The following is a 20,509-nucleotide window of genomic DNA, read 5'->3' as shown; positions in this document are numbered from 1 at the left end:
CACAGAAATATAATACTGCAGTGCATGATTCACACATTATATATTATAAAACAGTCTACCATTAATTAGCTTGTGCTCGGTTGTCTATCAAAATCTGTTTCTGGAGGGTTCCAAAATCTAGTTGAAGATGTACCAGATTTACAAATGATAAATGATAGACACCACTGATAATAAAATCAAGAAGCAGTATCAAAGAAGCATAATTCTCTTCTCTTGGATAAAAGGAAAAGAACTTGATCTGAACAATGGTGAAGTAAAGAGGTTATGTAAGCAGAATGGAAGTGAGGACTCCTATGATTCTCCTCCCATCCCTTCCACTACTGATATTCTTTGTTAACTTGGGCAAGACATTTAGGCCCAGATTTTTCAAGATATTGTGAGATTGCTGTACTCAGCATTATAATGTCTAACTGATCCTAAATCCCAAAGTGCCTAAATTCCTTCTGAAAATAAGATTTAGCCCCCTAAATCACTTAAGCATCATAACGCTGAGTGCAACACTTAAATACCTTGAAAAATCTGGGCTTTAATCTCTCTGTAACTCAGTTTTCCAATGGTAAATGGGTACACTACCATCTTCACAGGGACTCTCATGCTTCACACTTGACTGATGTTTGTAGAGCACTTTGTGGTCCATAGATGATGCTGATATTATTATGAGAAATAATACTTGACTCTTACGCAGTATAGCACTTTATATTTTAAAAACACTGAACAAACACTTTCAAGTATTGTTGTGATGTAGGTAAGTAATATTATCACATTTTGCAAATAGGAAAACTGACACACAGAGGCTAAGTAACTTGATCAAGGACACACAGTGAATGGCAGAGAGAGAGTTTTGAGATCCCATCCCTGAGCTCAGTTATTCTTACCGTGATATATCTAAATGGACTCTGGCTGTACTGCACCCTATTTGCAGAGTAATTTTACAATTTTCAAGGTCGATGAGCACTTAATGATCTTAACCTCAGGAGATCAGCCTTCACTGAGTGAAAGTTGTTTAGAATTAAACATCCCTATGATAATATATTACAGAAAACATCTATAGTTAGAGTTACCAGAGGGGTAGTGGTTTTAAATCAATGACTACGTTGAGTTGATACAACTGGAAAAGGTCTTTGTTTAACAATAAGGCTTTTCATCTTTACTTTTTTTTTAAACAGTGCTATTGCATTGCATATAGAGTTTATGAAGTTTTAATCCATTGTTTATGTATCTAATAAGCATTCCAGATCCAGCATTTTTATTTGTTTAAAAAGCAAGTTGCAAAACAAAAAAATGTCAGCAATTAAAACTTAAAACCTTAAAGTACTGTCTTTTAATGTTTGGGAAGCAAATTTCCCTAATTTATTGCTAGTTACTGATTGCACCAAATAATTGGAAATTAATAAATACACATTCCTAGCAGAGACTAAATGTGGGTCTAAACAAGGAACCTAAAACAGAGTGTTGCCATGGTGATTTACAGAAAACCAAGCAAGCTGTGCAAAGCTTGTCCTTCTAGGAGACCTGAGAGACTAGTTAGAATTTTTATCTGTCACGGTTAATTTCTCATTTTACTGAAACAGTTGTCAAAGTGCAATGTATGTAGAATGCTCATGATAGTACCTTTTGCATTTTACAGACCCACTAGGGTCACTTTTCAAACAAATATTTCAGATTCACAGCTATTTTTTAAAAAGTATGCCATTTCTAACTTTTTCCTCATTGTGATGATGATTTGATTTTCTGAATATTTCTTCATATACATGTCATCACAAGGCTACATGCTATGGTTTGTTTGCTATACTGACAGCTCCATGAAGGGAGACAGGAGGAACAGAGTGAATTTGCAAAGTTTAGGCCATGTACATTGCCAGATTAAAAGGCTAGCAGTGGCAAAACTCCTACCTTGGTAGGTTATAGGTAGTGTTATAGTCTTACTGTTATTGCTGATATGGAAAAGTAACAGAAAGGGAGATTATAATAAAAAAATCTATTAAATATCAATCAATTATTGTTTTTAAACTCATCAAAACTTTGAAATTATTTATCCTAAAAGATCCGTACATTAATTTTACTATTAAATGATAACCTATGGGGTTTTATAGTGTTCACTGAATTGATCTCATCACATGGGTTCAAACACCTCTGAATAGACCCCTGCCTACCTGCTGGTTTATTAATAAACTTCAAAGACGGGCTAGCTGGTTTAGAATAATTTCCCAACTCAATACTTTTAAGAATAAATGACAAAGCACCTACTGTATAAATGCCAAGCCAAACAGATCATTTGATTATTTCTATGTTCTTACCTCTTATGAGATAAGTGCTATATCTTAGTGCAGTAGAATAGCCACAAAGCATTATTGTACTATTATTTTGGAGTGGGTGGGAAAGAAACTTAAAATGTTACTATTTATGATAGTTTCCCTTGTGGTCCCATTTTGGATTTACGCAAACTTCTCATGTGACAAGACTAAAACTAAAGAACTGACTGCTGCCTTAATGTAAACAGACACCTGAGAAACACAGTAAGAAACTGGCCCTTTAATAAAGGGGTTAAAAATAAGTACAATAAAAAATTGACACTGGTCTTGATCTTTCATTTCTTATTCAAGCCAATGGGATTTTGTTGGAGTATGGAGAGCATCAGGCATAGCACAGGTCAAAATGGAATACATTACAGGAGATAAAGTGTGCAAGTGGACTGAGAGTCTTGTTTAGCAAAGTGCTTTCTGTCTCATCCTAATTATCTCAGTGGGAGACTGCTGTGGCCATTAGCTAGGCTCAAAGCACCTGATATCAATGGATAGTGAAAACAGGGAGACCTTTAGCTGTTTATCTCTCAATACTCTCTCTCAGAGACCTTTGGATTAAATATATTAGAACAAAAATCTCTGCAAAATAGGGTGACTAAGAAAAGGCAGTAACTTTCCTAGTGGGATTTTTATGTACATTTTTCAACAGGAATCTATTAGCTATAACTTTTCTAATATCTGGGCTTTTTTTTTTTAAACAGAAAATGATTAAAGTTATATTACTAATTTCCTGCCCTACTAAACTTTTGTCAGTTTTCACACCCATGAGTTGTTAAATGTATCTTGTACACAGTCATTATTAAAGTGTTATTTTATTATATTTCTTGTGGTGACAACCATAGTTAACAGTGGGCTTCCCTGGTTTATTTCATAGACCTTCACAGATGCAGGGAAGCAAACAATCAGCCTTTGCCTGATAAAGCTAAGGGTAGCCTCTGAAGGAAAGTTTACAAATACAACATCATTACAATATACAGTAGCTATGTTAAAAAGTCATATATTTACCCCTCTTATGTAGAAGAATGCTGGCATGTCTGCGTCCATTTCCATTTTCAACATAACAGGAGTAATTTCCTAGGTCCCCTTCTTCCACCGAGTCAAGAATTAATGAGATGGAAACCTCCTGTTCTCCAAGATGTTCTTTAATAACTCTACAAAAATGAAATAATTCAGACATAAGAGTCTTTTTGTACCATGTCAGAGCATTAGATAATCATAATATAATGTTACTCACAATTCGCAGCACTCTGCATCAAACCATAGCCAAATTTGAAACCAATCTTAATTAGATTATATTATGCTCTTTTCTTCCTCACTCCTAATGAAGAGGTTTGGCTTTGTAGCTGTTAATGAGAGCTGCAGTTAATTGTCTTCCTTAAGCAGCATGATGCGCACACACTGATAATATATTGAGGGCTGGAAAGGAGACCATGATGAGAAGTTCACATGCAGCTTAAAAGTAGGATCTGATCTCTTGAAATGATGGGATATGGAGTAGGCCTGGAGAGGTTCCAAATGGTTAATTCCAGGTCGAGGGTTCTACTAACGGTATGGTCCAAGTTTTGTTTTTGTCCAAAGGCAATTTCTGAGATGCTTTGACATTTCTAAAGGAAGCAGCATGGCCATTTTTATAGTAAGAAAAATCATCACTTCATCTTTATTTTACTAAGCAGTTATAAACCAGCAGTGAAAGCTGGAACAGTTAATGTTCCCTCGGTTAATATCATTTCAAGTGGATGATAAAAGCAAGCACTTCCTGAGTAAAAACCTCTTTGGATACCACCTGTCTTCCCTTTCTACCCATTGTCCCCTCACTAGTCCCAGCACTGGTTTTAAAAAAAACAACCAAGCAAACAGGAAATTGCTTCAAACGCTCATCACCCACACTATTCACATGCCTAAAGAAAATGGAAAAACTCTTCAGGGTCCTCCCTGAACAAACACAGAACCAAGCCAGTTGTGAAGAGGGTTATCACTTCTTGAAAATGTTTAAAGCCCTAAATCTCTGGATGACAGGCTGTAGGAGAGCTTTAAATAAGAAATACAGCATAGCACAATTCTATGTAATCTGGTGTATTGGACTTGAACTCTGTGGAATAAAATTAGAGTACACTCGAGTGAGATATTTCTGCCTCCACCTTTCCATCACTTGTGGGAGGTGGAACATGACTTGAATAACGTTGAATGTTTGCACGGCCTTAGTGGTTTTGATATACGGTTTCCTCTGTTACTTTAATTTGTCTGAAGATATTGAAGCTTACTTTGAGAATCAGACCAGATTAACAAGGCTATGGAGTAGCAAACCTTTTTGTAAGAGATTACATTTAAATATGCTAACTTTAGTCTGTCATGAGTATTCATTGTGGATAACATACATATAATCTAAACTGCATATGTAATTCATTAAGAAGTTTTTGCTGTCATTTTATACTGGTAACTATATTTTAAACACACACACATACACACACACACTCATGCATTCACACACAGAGTACTGGTTTATATACTGTGTGGAAAAAGGTTCTTTTCAGACCCATGTAGATATTTTAAAATCATATTGTACATCAGCGGTTCTCAAACTTTAGCAACCCAAGGACCCCCATTTTGATTTACAATTTTTCGCAGACTCCCCAAGCCCCCCACTCAGCCCCAGGCCCCACCCCCACTCCACCTCTTTCCCCTAAGGTCTCATCTCTGCCCCATCTCTTCCCGCCCCCGCTTCACGCCTGTCCCTCCTCTTCCCCACCTCTTTCCACTCCCTCACCACTCCTCCCTCTCCCTCCCAGCGTTTCCTGCACTCCATGGGACAGCTGTTCCCTGGGGTGCAGGAGACACAAGGAGGGACGGGGAGGAGCTGATCAGCAGGGCTGTCGGCCCTGGATATGATTCCACCCCCTTCCTAGAGTACGCCCCATCCCTGTTCCTTTCCCACCCTCCCAGCGCCTCCCTGCATGCCTCTCAACAGCTGTTCCCTAGCATGCAGGAGGTGCTGGGAGGGAGAGGGAGGAGTTGGTGGGGGGGAGGAATTGATGAGCAGGGCCTACAACCCCCCCAGAGTACCCTCATGGACCCCAGTTTGAGAAACGCTGTTGTACATGATTTTCTAGGGTATGTCAACCAGAGCATTCCTAATGAATGGACAATCTCAGATTAAGGCAGCACTTTTAGAAGCAACACAAGAATACGATATTCCTCCTCAAGCAGCACAGTACATAAATATTCAGCAGGCAGAAGTAGACCATATGAAAGAAAATCATGGGCACTGGAAGACAAGCAACGTTCTTAAGGTCTAGTTCTTCTGTAATAATTGAATGTAATTCCTTTCACATATATCAGGAACAATAATATTTAGAAACAAAGGCCAGCTTTTGACACTTACAACATTTTGTGCTCCATGGCTTTAAAAATGTATTTATTTGTGAGCCCTGTTTCCCGACATATTTATTTCCCTTGACATCTTCTCAGTAACCTTTCGGTGTTCAATACTGCAATGTTTTCTGTTACTTGATGAAGCCATTGTATGGATTATAATCTGTTACATCACTGCATTCCTGTGTCATTTATTCTGATTTTATGGTGCTAAAACTGAGATGAGAATCCTGCCAACGCCTCCACTTTCTCTGTTCCCCCTTTCCAAGTGTAATCTACTCCACAGATTCATACTGGTGTAATACCACTGAAGTCAATGGAGTTACACTGACATGAAACAGGTGTAACAGAAGAGATCAGGCCCATAGCCTTTTCATACTCATGTTAGTAATAAAATCTATTCCTTCCTTTTACACAGTACTATTCACTTTAAAAACAAATACAGTATTAATCTTGATTGAAAGAACAAAAATGTTGCTTTTTACCTAATATCGCTTTCCCAGACCCGATTTTCATCCAAATCTTCAATAAACTTCTCTCCTTTCATCCAGTAAATTAAAGGACTGACATCTCCACTGTATCCAAAGAAAGCTCGGCAGGTTAGGTTAGCAGAATTGCCTGTTACAGAGAATTAAAGAGAATATGTTATTTCAAAATTTGAAAAAAATATTTAATTTTTGGATCTGCTGCTAGAAACCCTTTGAACTCTTATATGAATCTGCAAAAATCATTGATTTGCATATAGTCAGTTGTAGCTTAATTTCCAACCAATGTTTAACATATTCTCTGGAAACAAAAAGAAGAAACAAATTATATAGAAATAGGGTCCAATCTTGCATTTGTTCACCGAGAGTTTGGATTTACAAAGAAAGCAGGATCAAGTCCGTAACAACTTGCTAGTGTGCTGATTTGCCGAACACAAAAATAGACTAAACATCTGGCCTACTTCCACGTTTTTCTATTCAAAATAGGTACAGGTTATGAAAAAATACATTTTCAATCAAATCCGTATTTGCTTAAGTTTATAGCAGTTACTATAACAGACCCCTATGGTCTCATTGCTATTTCTACTGCCAAGATACAGCCGTTAAAAGAAGAGGTGCTTCTTCCCTGTTAAGTTAGCCCTGCTGAGAACTGTCAGTAGGCAATCATTATGTGGAAGCCAAAGGCATGACTCACATTCCCGACCCAAGCCACTTCACTGAGTTGTGAACGTCAAGTGTAATGAATAATATATGTGTGTACTTATTCTATATTTTGTGAGCCATATTTTAAAATATTAACAGAAATCCACACAAAGAAAACAGGAATGCAACATGTGCAATGTTACTAATTTAATGTTACTGCAGGAACCTTAATGTGTACAGTTCTGACTTGCTTTGATATGATTTGATTGTGCAACCTTAACATTGCATTAATTCAGTTTGTTTTAATTTTGCACACAGAAAAAGTGACACTTGACATATACTGTTCATGTGAAATTGACTAATTGATAACGCTGGTTAGAGTTAGACATACTGCCCAAAAGGTACACTGTTCATTGTCCCCATTCACCTCCGTAAAGGCACGTTGGTCTTAGCCTGTATCTACTCTTCTGAACGATTGTGTGCTCTTTTCCCTGGCAGTGACTATTTATCTAGAATTATGTGGTGGTTTCAGGAGTAAGGGCCTGTTCTTTCTTGCATGAGGAGAGTATTATCATTGATTCTCTGGGACTGTCCCTAAATCAAGATCACCAAACTTATCTTCAATCTATGTTGTCAATTTTTAGTCTTGGGTCTCTAAAGACCAGCAGACTAACCACAATGTCTGTAATGGAGTTACAAATAGAGATGAAATAAATGGGCCTACTTGCAGAGTAAGGTATTACTCAGCATGGGTTAGTGAAGAGGATCTGATTCTTAGAGAACACATGAAATGAATAAACATTTGCACAACTTATTTTCATTTTCCTTTGGAAACAACTGCAGGATACAGTTGCAATGCTTTTTGGGGGCATCCAGGATTATATATCACCTTGTTACCCCACTGCCTCAGAGAGAGAGATATGCTGGTATTAAACTGGGTATCAGCTCCCTGTCACTCCAGTCTGTTAGCCACACAGATAATCTTCTCAGAAGCTTTTCTAACGTGTACTTTAGCTTACAGGTTAACTTTAGGTGCACCCAAATCCCCAGGCCCCCTTGAAGAGGGTTCCCCTGTAATATCCAGCCCCTGCCACTAGACACCCACAGAAATTGCCAAGTTTGCTGTCTCCAAAGAGACAGTGTATCTGCCAGCCTGCTTTGCTTAATATTACACCACTGATATGAATGTACAGTAAAAAGGGAATAAGTTTATTACCTAAGAAGGGAGAGTCTCAGATTCAAGTGAGTATTGTGTAAGAATAATGGAAACAGCAATGGTTACAAATAAAATAATAGACTAATCATTTTAACAGGCTAAAACCTGTCTAAGATAAGTTTATCACCTAACGCAACCTCTCAGCATGACCAGCCCCATGGGTCAGGATCCAACTTTTATGAATGCAAAAAGCATGGTCCTTTTTGCTTCCTTGCTGGTGGATAACAGAGGGGTTCTCTTCCCTTCTTATAGTCTAGCAACCTTTGAAATGGATCCTTTTGAAGTGTACTTTGAAGTGCACTAGATAAGAGCCTCCTACCCCATCACTGGTTCTCCAGGGTGCCATCACCATGGTATTTCCACTTCCCCCTGTTAATTTGTTTTTTTCTGTTCACTTTACTAGCAAATGTAACTCCTATTGAACTTGACTCACAATGCTAAGTTTACATTAGAGGTGGGGAGATAACTATGTTCCCTCCTGTCTGGAAGGAAACCTGTTTCTACCTGTGTTTGGTGTTTAAAGATTAGTATCAGTAAGTATCCATAATTCCTCATATAGTAGTTAATATACACATTTCACAATGATAGCATTGACCAGGGTGTTACTGGCTTTCATTTGATACCTCACACAACATTCTTTATAGGTAAATATTATGACAGCAACGTGTTAGTTGTAGTGAATTTATCAGGCTTGTTAAGAGTTGTTGACAGAATGTCAACCATCAGTGAGCCTCTGTGTCACAACTGTATGATAGCCAGATGGATAATTATTTAATAAGAGTCTTAGTTATCTTATTTTCCAGGAAAACATCTGGCTACCACCCTGCTGACCTATTCACAGACCTACAAGGCATAAAACCTTGCAATCAATGTTTACATTTTTAAAGGCAAGAGTCACTTATTACCTTCTTTCAGCTGTTTGGCAAGTGGATTATCATTGATCATTTTGTGAAAACTTACCTTCACTCAGTGCAAGGTAGCAACAGCACGCATCACAGATCACACCCTCCTAAGCATACTCAGAGAAATTCCCTGACACATGTTGTCATGGGTAGTATTGCTAAAAATGGCTATCAAGATGGCATGAGTGTCCAAATAGTTGGCACAGGGAAGAGGAGAAGGTTAATCTAATAACCAGAAAGCAAGACATGGAATTCCTGAATAATGAAGCAATTTTGGTCATCTCAGGACGACCCCATGGAACACAGCTCTTCAGCAGGCAGGGGGTTCAGATTTTCCAAATCCTGAAATAATTTGAGTGGAATGAGTTGAGAGTTGAATTAGAAGCTCAGCTAACACAGGTCAAATACAGAATACAACTTGGTAAGCTTTCAGGCTATATCTTTGTAACTTAAACTTTCTTGATGAGTTTAGGCATCACATGTAGCTTCTCACAGCAATTCTGAAGCAGGTTTATACAAATGACTTTTTATTTTCTGCAGGATTCCTCAGCTGTCACATTTATTTTTCCATGTCACTTACCTTGACTTTGTCTAGTTTTCTAGGAAATAGACTTTTGCTTTCTCTAAGAGTACGTTATGTACCTGATTTCAATTTCCAGGAAGTACAAGGTAAAATTAACTGTTGACTATCAGTCCCAACAGAGGGTCAGAGAGGACCAGCTGCCCCAAAATTGTCCTAGCAGAGCTTTGGCAGGAAGTTTTGGCAAGGGGAAGGACACAGATGGCGTAAAATCAGGATAATCTCTGACAATACAATTATGATAAAAACACTTGTGTGGTAATTGTGACAAGGGAGTGCCTCCTACTCATTCACATACAGCCACTGGATGTTTATTGCTCTCAAGTGGTAAGAAGACACCTCAGTTGTTTGTCTAATCCAAAATACATTTCCTTTAGCAGATAATAAGTACCACTGTAGCATTCCCCAACTTTGTCTTAAAAGTCAGAGGGCTATCTACTGAATCACCGTCACTCCAGCACCTTGGGCTTTTTCCTGGAGCTTTCCTACCAAGTACAACCCCAGTCCAATACTTGACAGTTTATTAGATCTGATAAGACCACAGCCTGAGGTAGTTTGGCTGCTGGCCAATTTACTCCTGAAGCATCAAGGTTAGGATCCATGGGGTGCTGAGCTCCTGCAGCCAGCGGAAACCTGCTGCACTGATTTCTGTACTCATTGGGCTCATAAGCCATTTATTAGTGTATATTAAATAAATATCAACCCACAGACATTAAACACTGTATTTTGTTAAGAAAAAAAATGTGTTAGAAAAGCAAAAGTTTAAAAGACTGAGGCTTTTCCCTGACTAAATTCTGAGGGATTTCCCCCCCCACCCCCCAAATAAAATATTTAAGTATGCTTTTAGACACAGAATTTAAAGTTCCTATTCAATATGATATCTTTACATATGGGAAATAAATGAAGAAGGTTGTACTGTCCCTTAGTAATACTGTGCAGAATATTGCTGTTGAACTAGGGCATTAATATATCAGGTGTTCAGCTGTAAGTTCATCTATTCTTTCTATTATAGCTGAGCTTCAAAATAAACCCATTGGAAAGGTGATTAGGAGATCACTAGGAAGGATCTAATTAGAAGCTAATTAGAAGGGATGGGAAGCTGTCAGTTGGACAATTTCACTGAGGGGTCCTTGACTCTCATATAGTCTATTTTCCTCCCTTTGCTCTGCCAGAATCTGAATTTCATAGGGGTGGACATACTATAAAATTGGTCACAGCTGGGGGATGGAGTGGGGATCCTGCAGTCTCACTGAGAGGGACATCAAGTGGTGTCAGGCTATACCTCACTCATTGCTCTCTATGGTTGCTCCTTTATCAGATTTAATCATCTTTATGGCATGCTACTGGGCTATTGGCTTTTTTTCTATAGGAGTAGGAATTTGGAGAAAGAAGATGGAGAACAGTTTGTCTGGAGAGTAGAAAGGTCTTCATGGGCTTTTGGCTTTAATAATTGGTATGTTTTAAAATTGTTGTTGAGCATAAATGATTATTAGATGAGCATGTTTGCAAATCTAAGTAAATAAACTAACTCTAAAAGATGCTTTCCCTTTAGGCAATGTAGAAAACAACCTCAGAGATAGTAATTCTAGGCCATTCACAGTTACCCTTAAGCAATTACTTTTGTAAATGATAATTTTGTAAAGCTTTGAACAACTGTCAAACTGCATGAATAACAGTGCACATCTGACAATGAGTGGGCATGTTATGGTTACTTTGAATGCTGCCATCTTTAATTTTCTTGTCAATGCAGGATTATTACTGTTTTACCGTCTATCCTTTTAAAGAGTCAAAATCCACGTTTAAATTTATTAACAAGGGCATTCACCTCTCTCTCTTTCTCTCTCTTATTGCTGCAGTTTACCATGAAATCTCAAGATAATGCTGTTTCCATGTGGGTCCTCAGTAATGGTTTTACTCAAAATGTGAGATGAGAATTATTAAAGTGAGACTGCTAACCGACCAGCAAATTACTCTAGAAAGGAAGACAAAAGAGAGAGAGGGAAAAAAAACCCTGGATTGTTTCACTGGCAAAGAGTGAGGCTGAATGCAGATTAAGTTGCATAAGTTTTATAAAGGAACTTTATAAAACCTTATGCATTGCTCTGTCCATGTGGCTGAGTTTCTTCCAGCCTGACGCCTCGCATTCCCTGCTTCTCTGGTGTCCCATCAATAATAGTACATCCAGGGAACATGGGCTTTCTGTCTCCAGTTCAAATAATAATGCTACATGAATATGTTGTGCCTTTCAGTACAAGTCTTTTCTTTATGTTCAAATAAGAATAAAATAAAGAAATTTAAGAGATCACCTACAAAGCAGCAAACATCAACTGTATTTGTCTGCCTTGTCTTTAGTTCTGAAGATGAATATGTTCTTGCTTGCTTTCTGTAAAAGCTAGAATAAATTGCACTGAATGATACTTCAGCTTCCTGTGATAACGATGCACGGTCAGCTCTAACCAATTGGGTTCAGTGTGAGGCACTTTGAAATTGATCAAAACCTTTTTGCGATCTAAAATGGGAACAATCCTTGTTATTCAGCACACTTTCTACCAGGCCAGAATGTGAGGAAGACCCTGCAACAAAATGTATTAATTTCAAATGGCAAATCCCATCAGCAGAGACAACACTTATTTTAAGTACTATATTTCTCCAATTAGCAATGTTTTGGACATTTTCAAGCTGTTGCTAGAGTAGCTCCTCTCCACTAGAGGACACTGTCTGTCTTTTTAACAACAAAACCTTTTCGTTAATCAGAAGAAATTGCCCAGAGTATAAGCTCTAATTAAAAACATCAGCATCCAGAGAACCTGCTAGTTGCAATTAGCAACTAGTGAATGTTTTGTGCTTGAGTAAAATGTCATCTTGTACGGGCAGTTTAAATTACATTTGCACCATTAGTCATACATGTTAGAATACAGTGTGATGGCATTCGCGTTACCCTTTGATTTGATAGACTGAAGGACAACCACTTCGGTAGGAAGCAATGATAATTTGAAGATATCTTCTGAAACTACAGCTTAAAGGAAACCTCAAAGGTGTGTTGCACAGCTAATGTGTTAGACAGCCATGCCCAGCATCTAGGAAAATACCAAATTCAAACTATTCTATCAAAGGTCACTGCAAGGTCTTTGCTATAGGATTTCTCATGTTGGAAATACCCTTTGGAGAGGCAGTCTTTACATTTGGTTAACTCATTCCTTATGGTTAAATATCTCTTTAGAACACACAGACAACAGGAGAGAGGGAAAGGAACCAGGGGCTTCCTTGGCATTTATAGGCTATACTACAGTTGTGAGAAGAGAGGGGTGACTCCTGACATGGAAAAGAGATTCAGAGTGTCCAGGGAAAATACCTATGAATTTCTTCAGTGAAGTAGTGTGTTAGCTATGATGTCCCCAATCTGGAGAAATTAAGATAAACCACTCCTATTTCACATATTTTAGCCAATACAATTGTAGAAAGTGAGCTAGTGTGCTGCAGGTGACCGTGCTGATTACCAAATCTACCCAAAGAGTGGACTGCTGTCAGCTGATACTTAACATGCTGTATAACACCACACAGTTATTTTATTTTACATTTTCCATGCTAGGGAACTCTCAGAATTCTGTATCATGTTTTTTATGATGGCTATAACAGGCAGCAAGCCAATTTATTCAGAACAGAGAGACATTACACATCACATTTAGAGGATCTCAATAAAAAGACAATATTTGCCAGCAAATACTTACCAAATACTACAGTTATTTCTTATTCTCAGTATAGGAAAACTGCAATATGTCAAATGCTATTGTGAGGTAAGTACTGGCTTTTTGGTGATGGCAACTGTTTGATTCCTGGTGCTATGAGAGACAGGTTTGCCTGACGTGCTAATCAGAAATGTATAATCACTTAAGGTGAGAATTCCAGACTGACTATTTCCAGTGGACTAATGAAAACTTTCATAAAACCATTGTTCCTGTAAACTTAACTCTTTTGCTTAGTCTGCTTGCTACCCATCCTTTTTTACAAACAAGTATTAATATGTAAAACGACGCAAATCAATCAACAACCTATTACAATACTGGTAGAGTTTTTCTAAATAACCCTTCCCACTGACCTAGAAAAAAGCATGATTTTTGATCCAAGAAATCTATGTTAATATCTCCTTAAATGAGATCTTAAATTTGTAAAAGGCTTTGCCCTAACTGAACACCCTACGACCTGCCTGAGCATTAAAACATTAGGTAACATGTAGCTCTTGTGTACACACACAACATTGACAGGTTCCAACTATAATGTTTCTGACACAACCACCCCTGGGGAGTTTAGGCACCATATACAAAATGAATGGTAACAGCTTTATACATCAGCAAGGTAACTGGGCATTCTTCTCTATTTTAAAACCGTCTTGTCAGTGGAATATTTCCTAGTGGTGGTGTTCCACAAGGAAATCATTTGAGGGAAAAGTCCTGGGTTAGAGAGATGAGTGTTACACTGAGCCTTGCAGATGCCAAGGCCAGGACTCATTCTAAATTTCCCTGGTAGCCTGTTTCATAGCTTGGAGCTCTTCAGAGAGTATGCTTTCCCCCTGGAGTGAGAGATTCAGAAACGGTACTGTCAGCTGTATCATGGTTGAAGATGGCAACTGTCAAAGCGGACTGCAGAAGGGGAAGTGATCTATGAGATTCTTGGCTCAGAATGCCTATATGTCTCTCATATACGAACATTGTCAAACTAACCTTCATTTCACTGGGGTAAGAAAAGCCCTGAACCAATAATCTTGATTTTCCTAACGGCGGGCCTCTCCACTTATTGGCTGAATGTTATGATGATGAATTATCTGGTCAGCCAATAGCTTGCCACCCCTCTCTCCTAGCTCTTCTGAAACAGCTGCTGGAGTGGAAGACAAATATTGCACTGGTAAAGCAAGGGCTGTTGGGGGGAAGAAAGAGCCACTCCTGCAGGAGTTAAAATATGCAGGTGACACAGCATCTAGAGCTATCTCTGGGGGGAAGTGAGAGGCTAGGAGTGGAGAAGACAACAACAGCAGTAGAAGCGAAGAAGAGGTGGAAGCATGTGCTGGTTACTGAGATAGAAGTTGGGGTTCATTTATTATGAAAAACAAGCAAGTTGTTTTCAGGGTCTGTCATTCTATCGAGGGGTTTACCATGCCACCAAATCTTTTCAATGGAATTATTGCCCCTTAATTCACAGTTGCCTATAGTTATAGCATTCGCTAGTAGCTACGTACTTACACTTGAGTTCAAACGTTTATTCTGAAACCTCTTTTTTTCAAAAAAAACAGGAGTACTTGTGGCACCAAAAAAGACAATTTTATTTATTATGAGCTTTAGATTGAAAAAGCTAAGCTTTTCTTGGATGCATAGAATGGAACACACAGACACAGATATATACAGATACATACACTTCCAACCTTATCATGTTGTCTGTCTGTATGTAATATCTCTATGTGTGTTCTTCCTCATCTATGCATCGAAGAATCAGCTTTCTTTTCATGCTTAAATAAATAAATAATTTAAGTGTTTTTTTTTTTTTTTTTATCTCTACTTTTTGCTGCTACTCTGAAACCTCTTTTTTTCAGTTGCTCATACTTTTTTCTCTAACAAATTCACCCTCTAATGAAATTTTCCATGTGAGCTCTCTCTTTTTCTCAGCCAAAACATTAATTTCTGTCATGAAAGGTCTGACATTTTTAGTTGTACGTTATGACAAAAATACTCTCTCCACCCAGAGTATTTACACTCACAACTCAAAACCATGTATGGGCCTGAATTCCAGCTTTTGCTTGCTTTGTAGCCATATTGACAGTTAAGAGTCTATGTTTGAAGAAAAAGATAACAGTGATTTAAAAAAATTGGGAGTTTTTTAAATTTGGCCATTTCAGATGTGTTTCTCTGCATTTTCCAGATTAAAAAAACCAAACACACACAAAACATACTGTCTCTGATTCTCCCTGATAATAGAGCTTCTTTGCACCACTCTGGTGGCACAAAGCAGTCAGGGCAGGTCTACACTACGGGGGAAAATCGATATAAGATATGCAACTTCAGCTACGTGAATAATGTAGCTGAAGTCGAAGTATCTTATATCGAGTTACTTACCGTCTTCACGGCGCGGGATTGACATCTGCGGCTCCCCATGTCGACTCTGCTACCGCCGTTCGCGTTGGTGGAGTTACGGAGTCAACATGAGCGCGTTCGGGGATCGATATATCGCATCTAGATGAGACGCGATATATCGATCCCTGAGAAATCGATTGCTACCCGCCGATATGGCGGGTAGTGAAGACGTACCCTCAGATAGCAAGTTTAATCAGCTTCCTCCAGATTCTCCTTGTGTAAGGAACTCTGCAAGTGGCAAAGTGCAAATATGACAGCACTATGGCACTTCCCCTCCTTGCTTCCAGTGCAAGGGGCTGGGGGCAGGCATGGGTGAATGGAATGTTACTATGTTCTGGCAATCCCTGGTTTGGTTCCAGAATGGTTCTCACCCTGGGGCCAGAGGCAGCCTGGTGTAGTTTAAAAAAGCCTTGAACTGGTTTTGGATTGGGAAGCTCTTTGTATGTTTCTACGGTATTCAGTTATGTTTGATTAAACAAACGAAGAGTAATGTAATTACATTATTCCAGAGTTAGATGTATTTATCTGAAACATACTGGTAGCTAAAATGACTTGGATTTCTGAAAAATGGCTGTGATCCAACAACAGAGCTACAGACCTGGGCTCAGAATCACAAAGCTACTCGGGCACTGTAATGCTGAGTGTTGCAACCCTAGGCACCCTGCCATCCAATAGAATTCTCAGTCCTGAGTTAGGCTCTGTAGTGAGGCGGCGTGGCTCCCCTCCACCCGGAAGAGGAAGAGCCCAGCCGGAGGCAAGAGTGGGTGGAGCTAGGGAGCTGTGAGCCCACCCCTCAAAGGGTCAAGCAGCGACCCGGAACTATAAAGGCCGGCCTTCAGAGCTCAGTAGGGTCCCAGCCGCCGGAGAGAGCAGACAGCCCTAGGGGAGCTTGAGACTCGGAAGCTCCTGCGGCCCAAGGCAACCGCCCAGACTAGCTGGAGCTACCCCGCGCCCGCTACCCGGAGGAGCTGCCGGAGCTACCCTGGGCCAGCTACCCGGAGGAGTTGCCAGACCTGCCACCCAGCCCCGGCCGTGACAAACCCATGCTCCTGGACCCTGCAGAGGCTGACATCAGGACCCAGGTAGGGCCCGAGGGGGAGTACGGAAGTAGCCCGGGGGCAGCCGACCCCAGTCTGGCTGCAGCGTTACCGGAACCTATGTCAGTGTGTTTCGGTCAGGATCCCCACTGACCGGTCAGTGGCGATAGCCGCTGCTAGGGCCCCAGGCTGGGATGCAGTGGAGTGGGAGGGCCTGCGTCCCCTCTGCTACCCCATTCCTGGGTGGCAGACTCCCCCTCTCCCTGGCCTGAGGAGGCCAAAGCCTGTTACTGTTGCTCAGCCCTGCCTAAGGGCCTGAGCCTCCTGACTCAGTGGTTGTTGCCCTGCCCTGACCTAGGGCCGGGCTCATAGCTGTTGTTATGGCTCAGCCCTGCCTTAGGGCCTGAGCCTCCTGCCCCACAGTGCAGGCGACTACCTCACTCGGATCTTGACGCAGTTCTTCTGGCCCGGTATTCACCAGGAGGTGAGGAACTATTCTAACTCCTGCCCAGAGTGCCAGTTAGCTGCTCCACAGCGAGTGCCCAAGGCACTCCTGGTCCCCATGCCTATAATAGAGATGCCTTTTGAACGGGTGGCCATGGACCTGGTGGGCCCGCTCCTAAAAAGTGCTTCCAGTTTCCAGTATGTCCTGGTCATCATTGACTATGTCACCCGTTTCCCCGAGGCCTTTCCATTGCGGAGTACCACTGCCCGGATCATCGCGAGGGAACTGGTGAAGGTCTTTGCTCGAGTGGGCCTGCCCCGGGAGATCCTAACAGATCAAGGCACCAATTTCACCTCCAGGTTGTTACAGCAGGTCTGCGAGCTCCTGGGGGTTAAACAATTACGCGCCTCCGTATACCACCCGCAGAAGACGGGCTGGTGGAACGATTCAATCAGACCCTCAAGGAGATGCTGCGGAAGTTCCCCCCGGAGGAGCTACGCTGATGGGACCAGTTACTCCCTCCCCTGCTGCTAGCCATCCGTGAGGTACCCCAGTCATCAACCAAGTTTTCCCCATTTGAACTATTATATGGGCGCCGTCCGCAGGGCCTGTTGGACTTAATGCGGGAAACTTGGGAGCAGTCCCCCTCTCCAACCCAGGGACTCCTGAAGTATGTCCTCCAGCTGCAGGAGTACTTTGCTCAGGCTGGGGCCTTGGCTCGTGGAAACTTAAAGACTGCACAGGACAAACAGGAGCAGACTTACAACCAGGAGGCGCAGGTGTGTGACTTTGAACCTGGGGATCGGGTCCTGCTTCTCCTGCCCTCGAGCGAGTCGAAGCTACCGGCCCGTTGGCAGGGACCCTATGAAGTAGCTCAGAAGGTTGCTAATCAATCCGTACCCGCCCGAGTCTGAACTGGGTCCCCGCGCGCCCCAGACAGAGGATCTCGCTGTGCCCTTGCTCGGCGACACCCTTACGGAAGAGCAGCACAAGCAGGCCAACTGTCTCCTGCAGGCTTTCCACAGAACCTTCACAGCTCTACCTGGATACATGACCCTGGTCTATCATTCGATCCAGACCGAGCCGGGGAAAGTTATCCGGGAAACGACCAGGCCACTGCCATACCGGATGCGGCAAGAGGTAGAGGAAGAGGTACAGGCCATGCTGGCCTTAGGAGTCACTTAGCTGTCTCAGAGTGAGTGGCGCAGCCCAGTGGTCTTGGTACCCAAGCCCGCCGACACCTGCCGGTTTTGTATAGACTTCTGGAGGGTGAATGCCATCTCCTGGTTTGACGCCTACCCGATGCCCCGCGTGGACGAGCTGCTGGGCTGCCTAGGGGAGGCCCGGTTCATCACCACTCTCGACCTCAGTAAAGAGTACTGGCAGATCCCGCTCGATGACACCTCGAAGGAAAAGACGGCGTTCGCCACTCCGACGGGACTCTACCAGTTTACGTGGATGCCTTTCGGCCTCCATGGGGCCCCGGCAATGTTCCAGCGGCAAATGGACCGCCTACTATGGCCCCATCGAGACTATGTGGCCGCGTATTTGGACGATGTTGTGGTCTATAGCCGCCGCTGGGAGTGGGTAGCAGTGGTCCTGAGGTGCCTGCGACAGGCGGGGCTGACAGCCAACCCCAAAAAATGCTGCATCGCATGGCAGGAGACCACGTATCTCGGCTATACTATTGGGGGAGGATGAGTGAAGCCCCTTGTATGGAAAGTGCAAGCCCTGGCAGCCTGCCCAACATTGACCACGAAACGCCACGTCTGACAGTTCCTGGGCTTTGCTGGGTACTATCGGCGGTTCATCCCCCAGTTTACCTCCATCGCAGCACCCTTAACAGGGCTGTTCACAAAGAACAGCCCCGGCAAATACGGTGGTCCCCAGAATGTGAAGATGCCTTCCGGACACTCCAGACGTGCCTCTGCCAAAAGCCGGTCTTATACAGGCTGGACTTCCACCGGAGGTTCATCCTCCAGACGGATGCCTCAGAGGTGAGGCTGGGGGCCGTCCTGTCCCAAGAAGTTGATGGAGAGGACCACCCGGTTCTATATCTCAGCCGTAAATTATTTTCCCCGGGAGAAGAACTACACTGTGGTTGAAAAAGAAGCACTGGCCATAAAGTGGGCCTGTGACTGTGGGCCTTTACACTACTACCTCCTTGGGGCTCCGTTCATGCTAGTCACGGATCATGCCCCCCTCCGATGGTTGATGAAAATGAAAAATAAAAATGACCGACTCTTGTGGTGGTATCTGGCCTTACAGCCCTATGTGTTCACCATTCAGCATAAGGCTGGCAAGGAACATGCAAAGGCAGACTTCATGTCCCGCCTCAGAGGGATGGAAGAGCCTGGCCCCGATGAGTGGGAGCCAGACACGAGGGGTGGGGGGTGTAGTGAGGTGCCGTGGCTCCCCTCCACCCCGGAAGAGGAAGAGCCCAGCCGGAGGCAAGAGAGGGCGGAGCTGGGGAGCTCTGAGCCCGCCTCTCAAAGGGTCAGGCAGCGACCTAGAACTATAAAGACCGGCCCTCAGAACTCAGTAGGGCCCCAGCCGCCGGAGAGAGCAGACAGCCCTAGGGGAGCTCGAGACTGGGAAGCTCCTGCGGCCCAAGGCAACCGCTCAGACTGGCTGGAGCTACCCTGTGCCCGCTACGTGGAGGAGCCGCCAGAGCTACCCTGTGCCAGCTACCCGGAGAAGCTGCCGGAGCTTCCCTGGGCCAGCTACCCGGAGGAGTTGCCGGACCTGTCACCCAGCCCCGGCCGCGATGAACCCATGCTCCTGGACCGTGCAGAGGCCGACATCAGGACCCAGGTAGGGCCCAAGGGGGAGTACGGAAGTAGCCCGGGGGCCGCCGACCCCAGTCTGGCTGCAGCGTTACCGGAGCCTATGTCAGTGTGTTGCAGCCAGGATCCCCACTGACGAAGCAGCAGATCGTCAGCCACTGCTAGGGCCCCGGGCTGGGACTCAGTGGAGTGGGAGGGCCTGCGTCCCCCCTGCTACCCGATTCCTGGGTGGCAGACTCCCCCTCTCCCTGGCCTGAGGAGGCCGAAGCCTGTTACTGTGCTCAGCCCTGCCTAAGGGCCTGAGCCTCCTGACTCAGTGGTTGTTGCCCCGCCCTGACCTAGGGCCGGGCTCATAGCTGTTGTTACAGCTCAGCCCTGCCTGAGGGCCTGAGCCTCTTGCCCCACAGTGCAGGCGACTACCGCAAGGGCTGCCGAGGGAGACCTCGGCCTGACTATTTCCCCGGACCCACCGGCGTGTAGTGAGCCGGCGTGGCTCCCCTCCACCCCAGAGAGGGTCGAGCCCCGGTGAACACTTGTACAGGCTCCCACTCCCCCGTACAGTGCCTGGGGAGCATTAGGTGCCTACGGAAGGGATCCTCAGAAGCCAGCAAGCTGAGCAGAGAGC

The 20,509-nt window shown here is 43.1% G+C and overlaps 1 protein-coding gene across 2 annotated transcripts in view; it reads right to left on the bottom strand.

Annotated features, from left to right (window-relative positions):
- The window catches only part of IL1RAPL1 (interleukin 1 receptor accessory protein like 1), a 1,175,651-nt gene that overhangs the window by 41,107 nt on the left and 1,114,035 nt on the right, over positions 1-20,509 (bottom strand). For both annotated transcript variants that reach the window (XM_039511406.1, XM_039511397.1), the window contains 2 exons: positions 6,158-6,290; positions 3,309-3,454 (listed from right to left, as the gene is read on the bottom strand). In XM_039511406.1, the coding sequence (XP_039367340.1) occupies positions 3,309-3,454; positions 6,158-6,290 (279 nt within the window). The remainder of the gene's footprint in view (positions 1-3,308; positions 3,455-6,157; positions 6,291-20,509) is intronic.

This window comes from Mauremys reevesii, linkage group 1 (assembly GCF_016161935.1).
Source record: "Mauremys reevesii isolate NIE-2019 linkage group 1, ASM1616193v1, whole genome shotgun sequence".
In the NCBI taxonomy this organism is placed as follows: Eukaryota; Metazoa; Chordata; order Testudines; family Geoemydidae; genus Mauremys; species Mauremys reevesii.
Note: the sequence above shows the minus strand (reverse complement) of the source record. Positions and strands in the feature narration are given on the sequence as shown.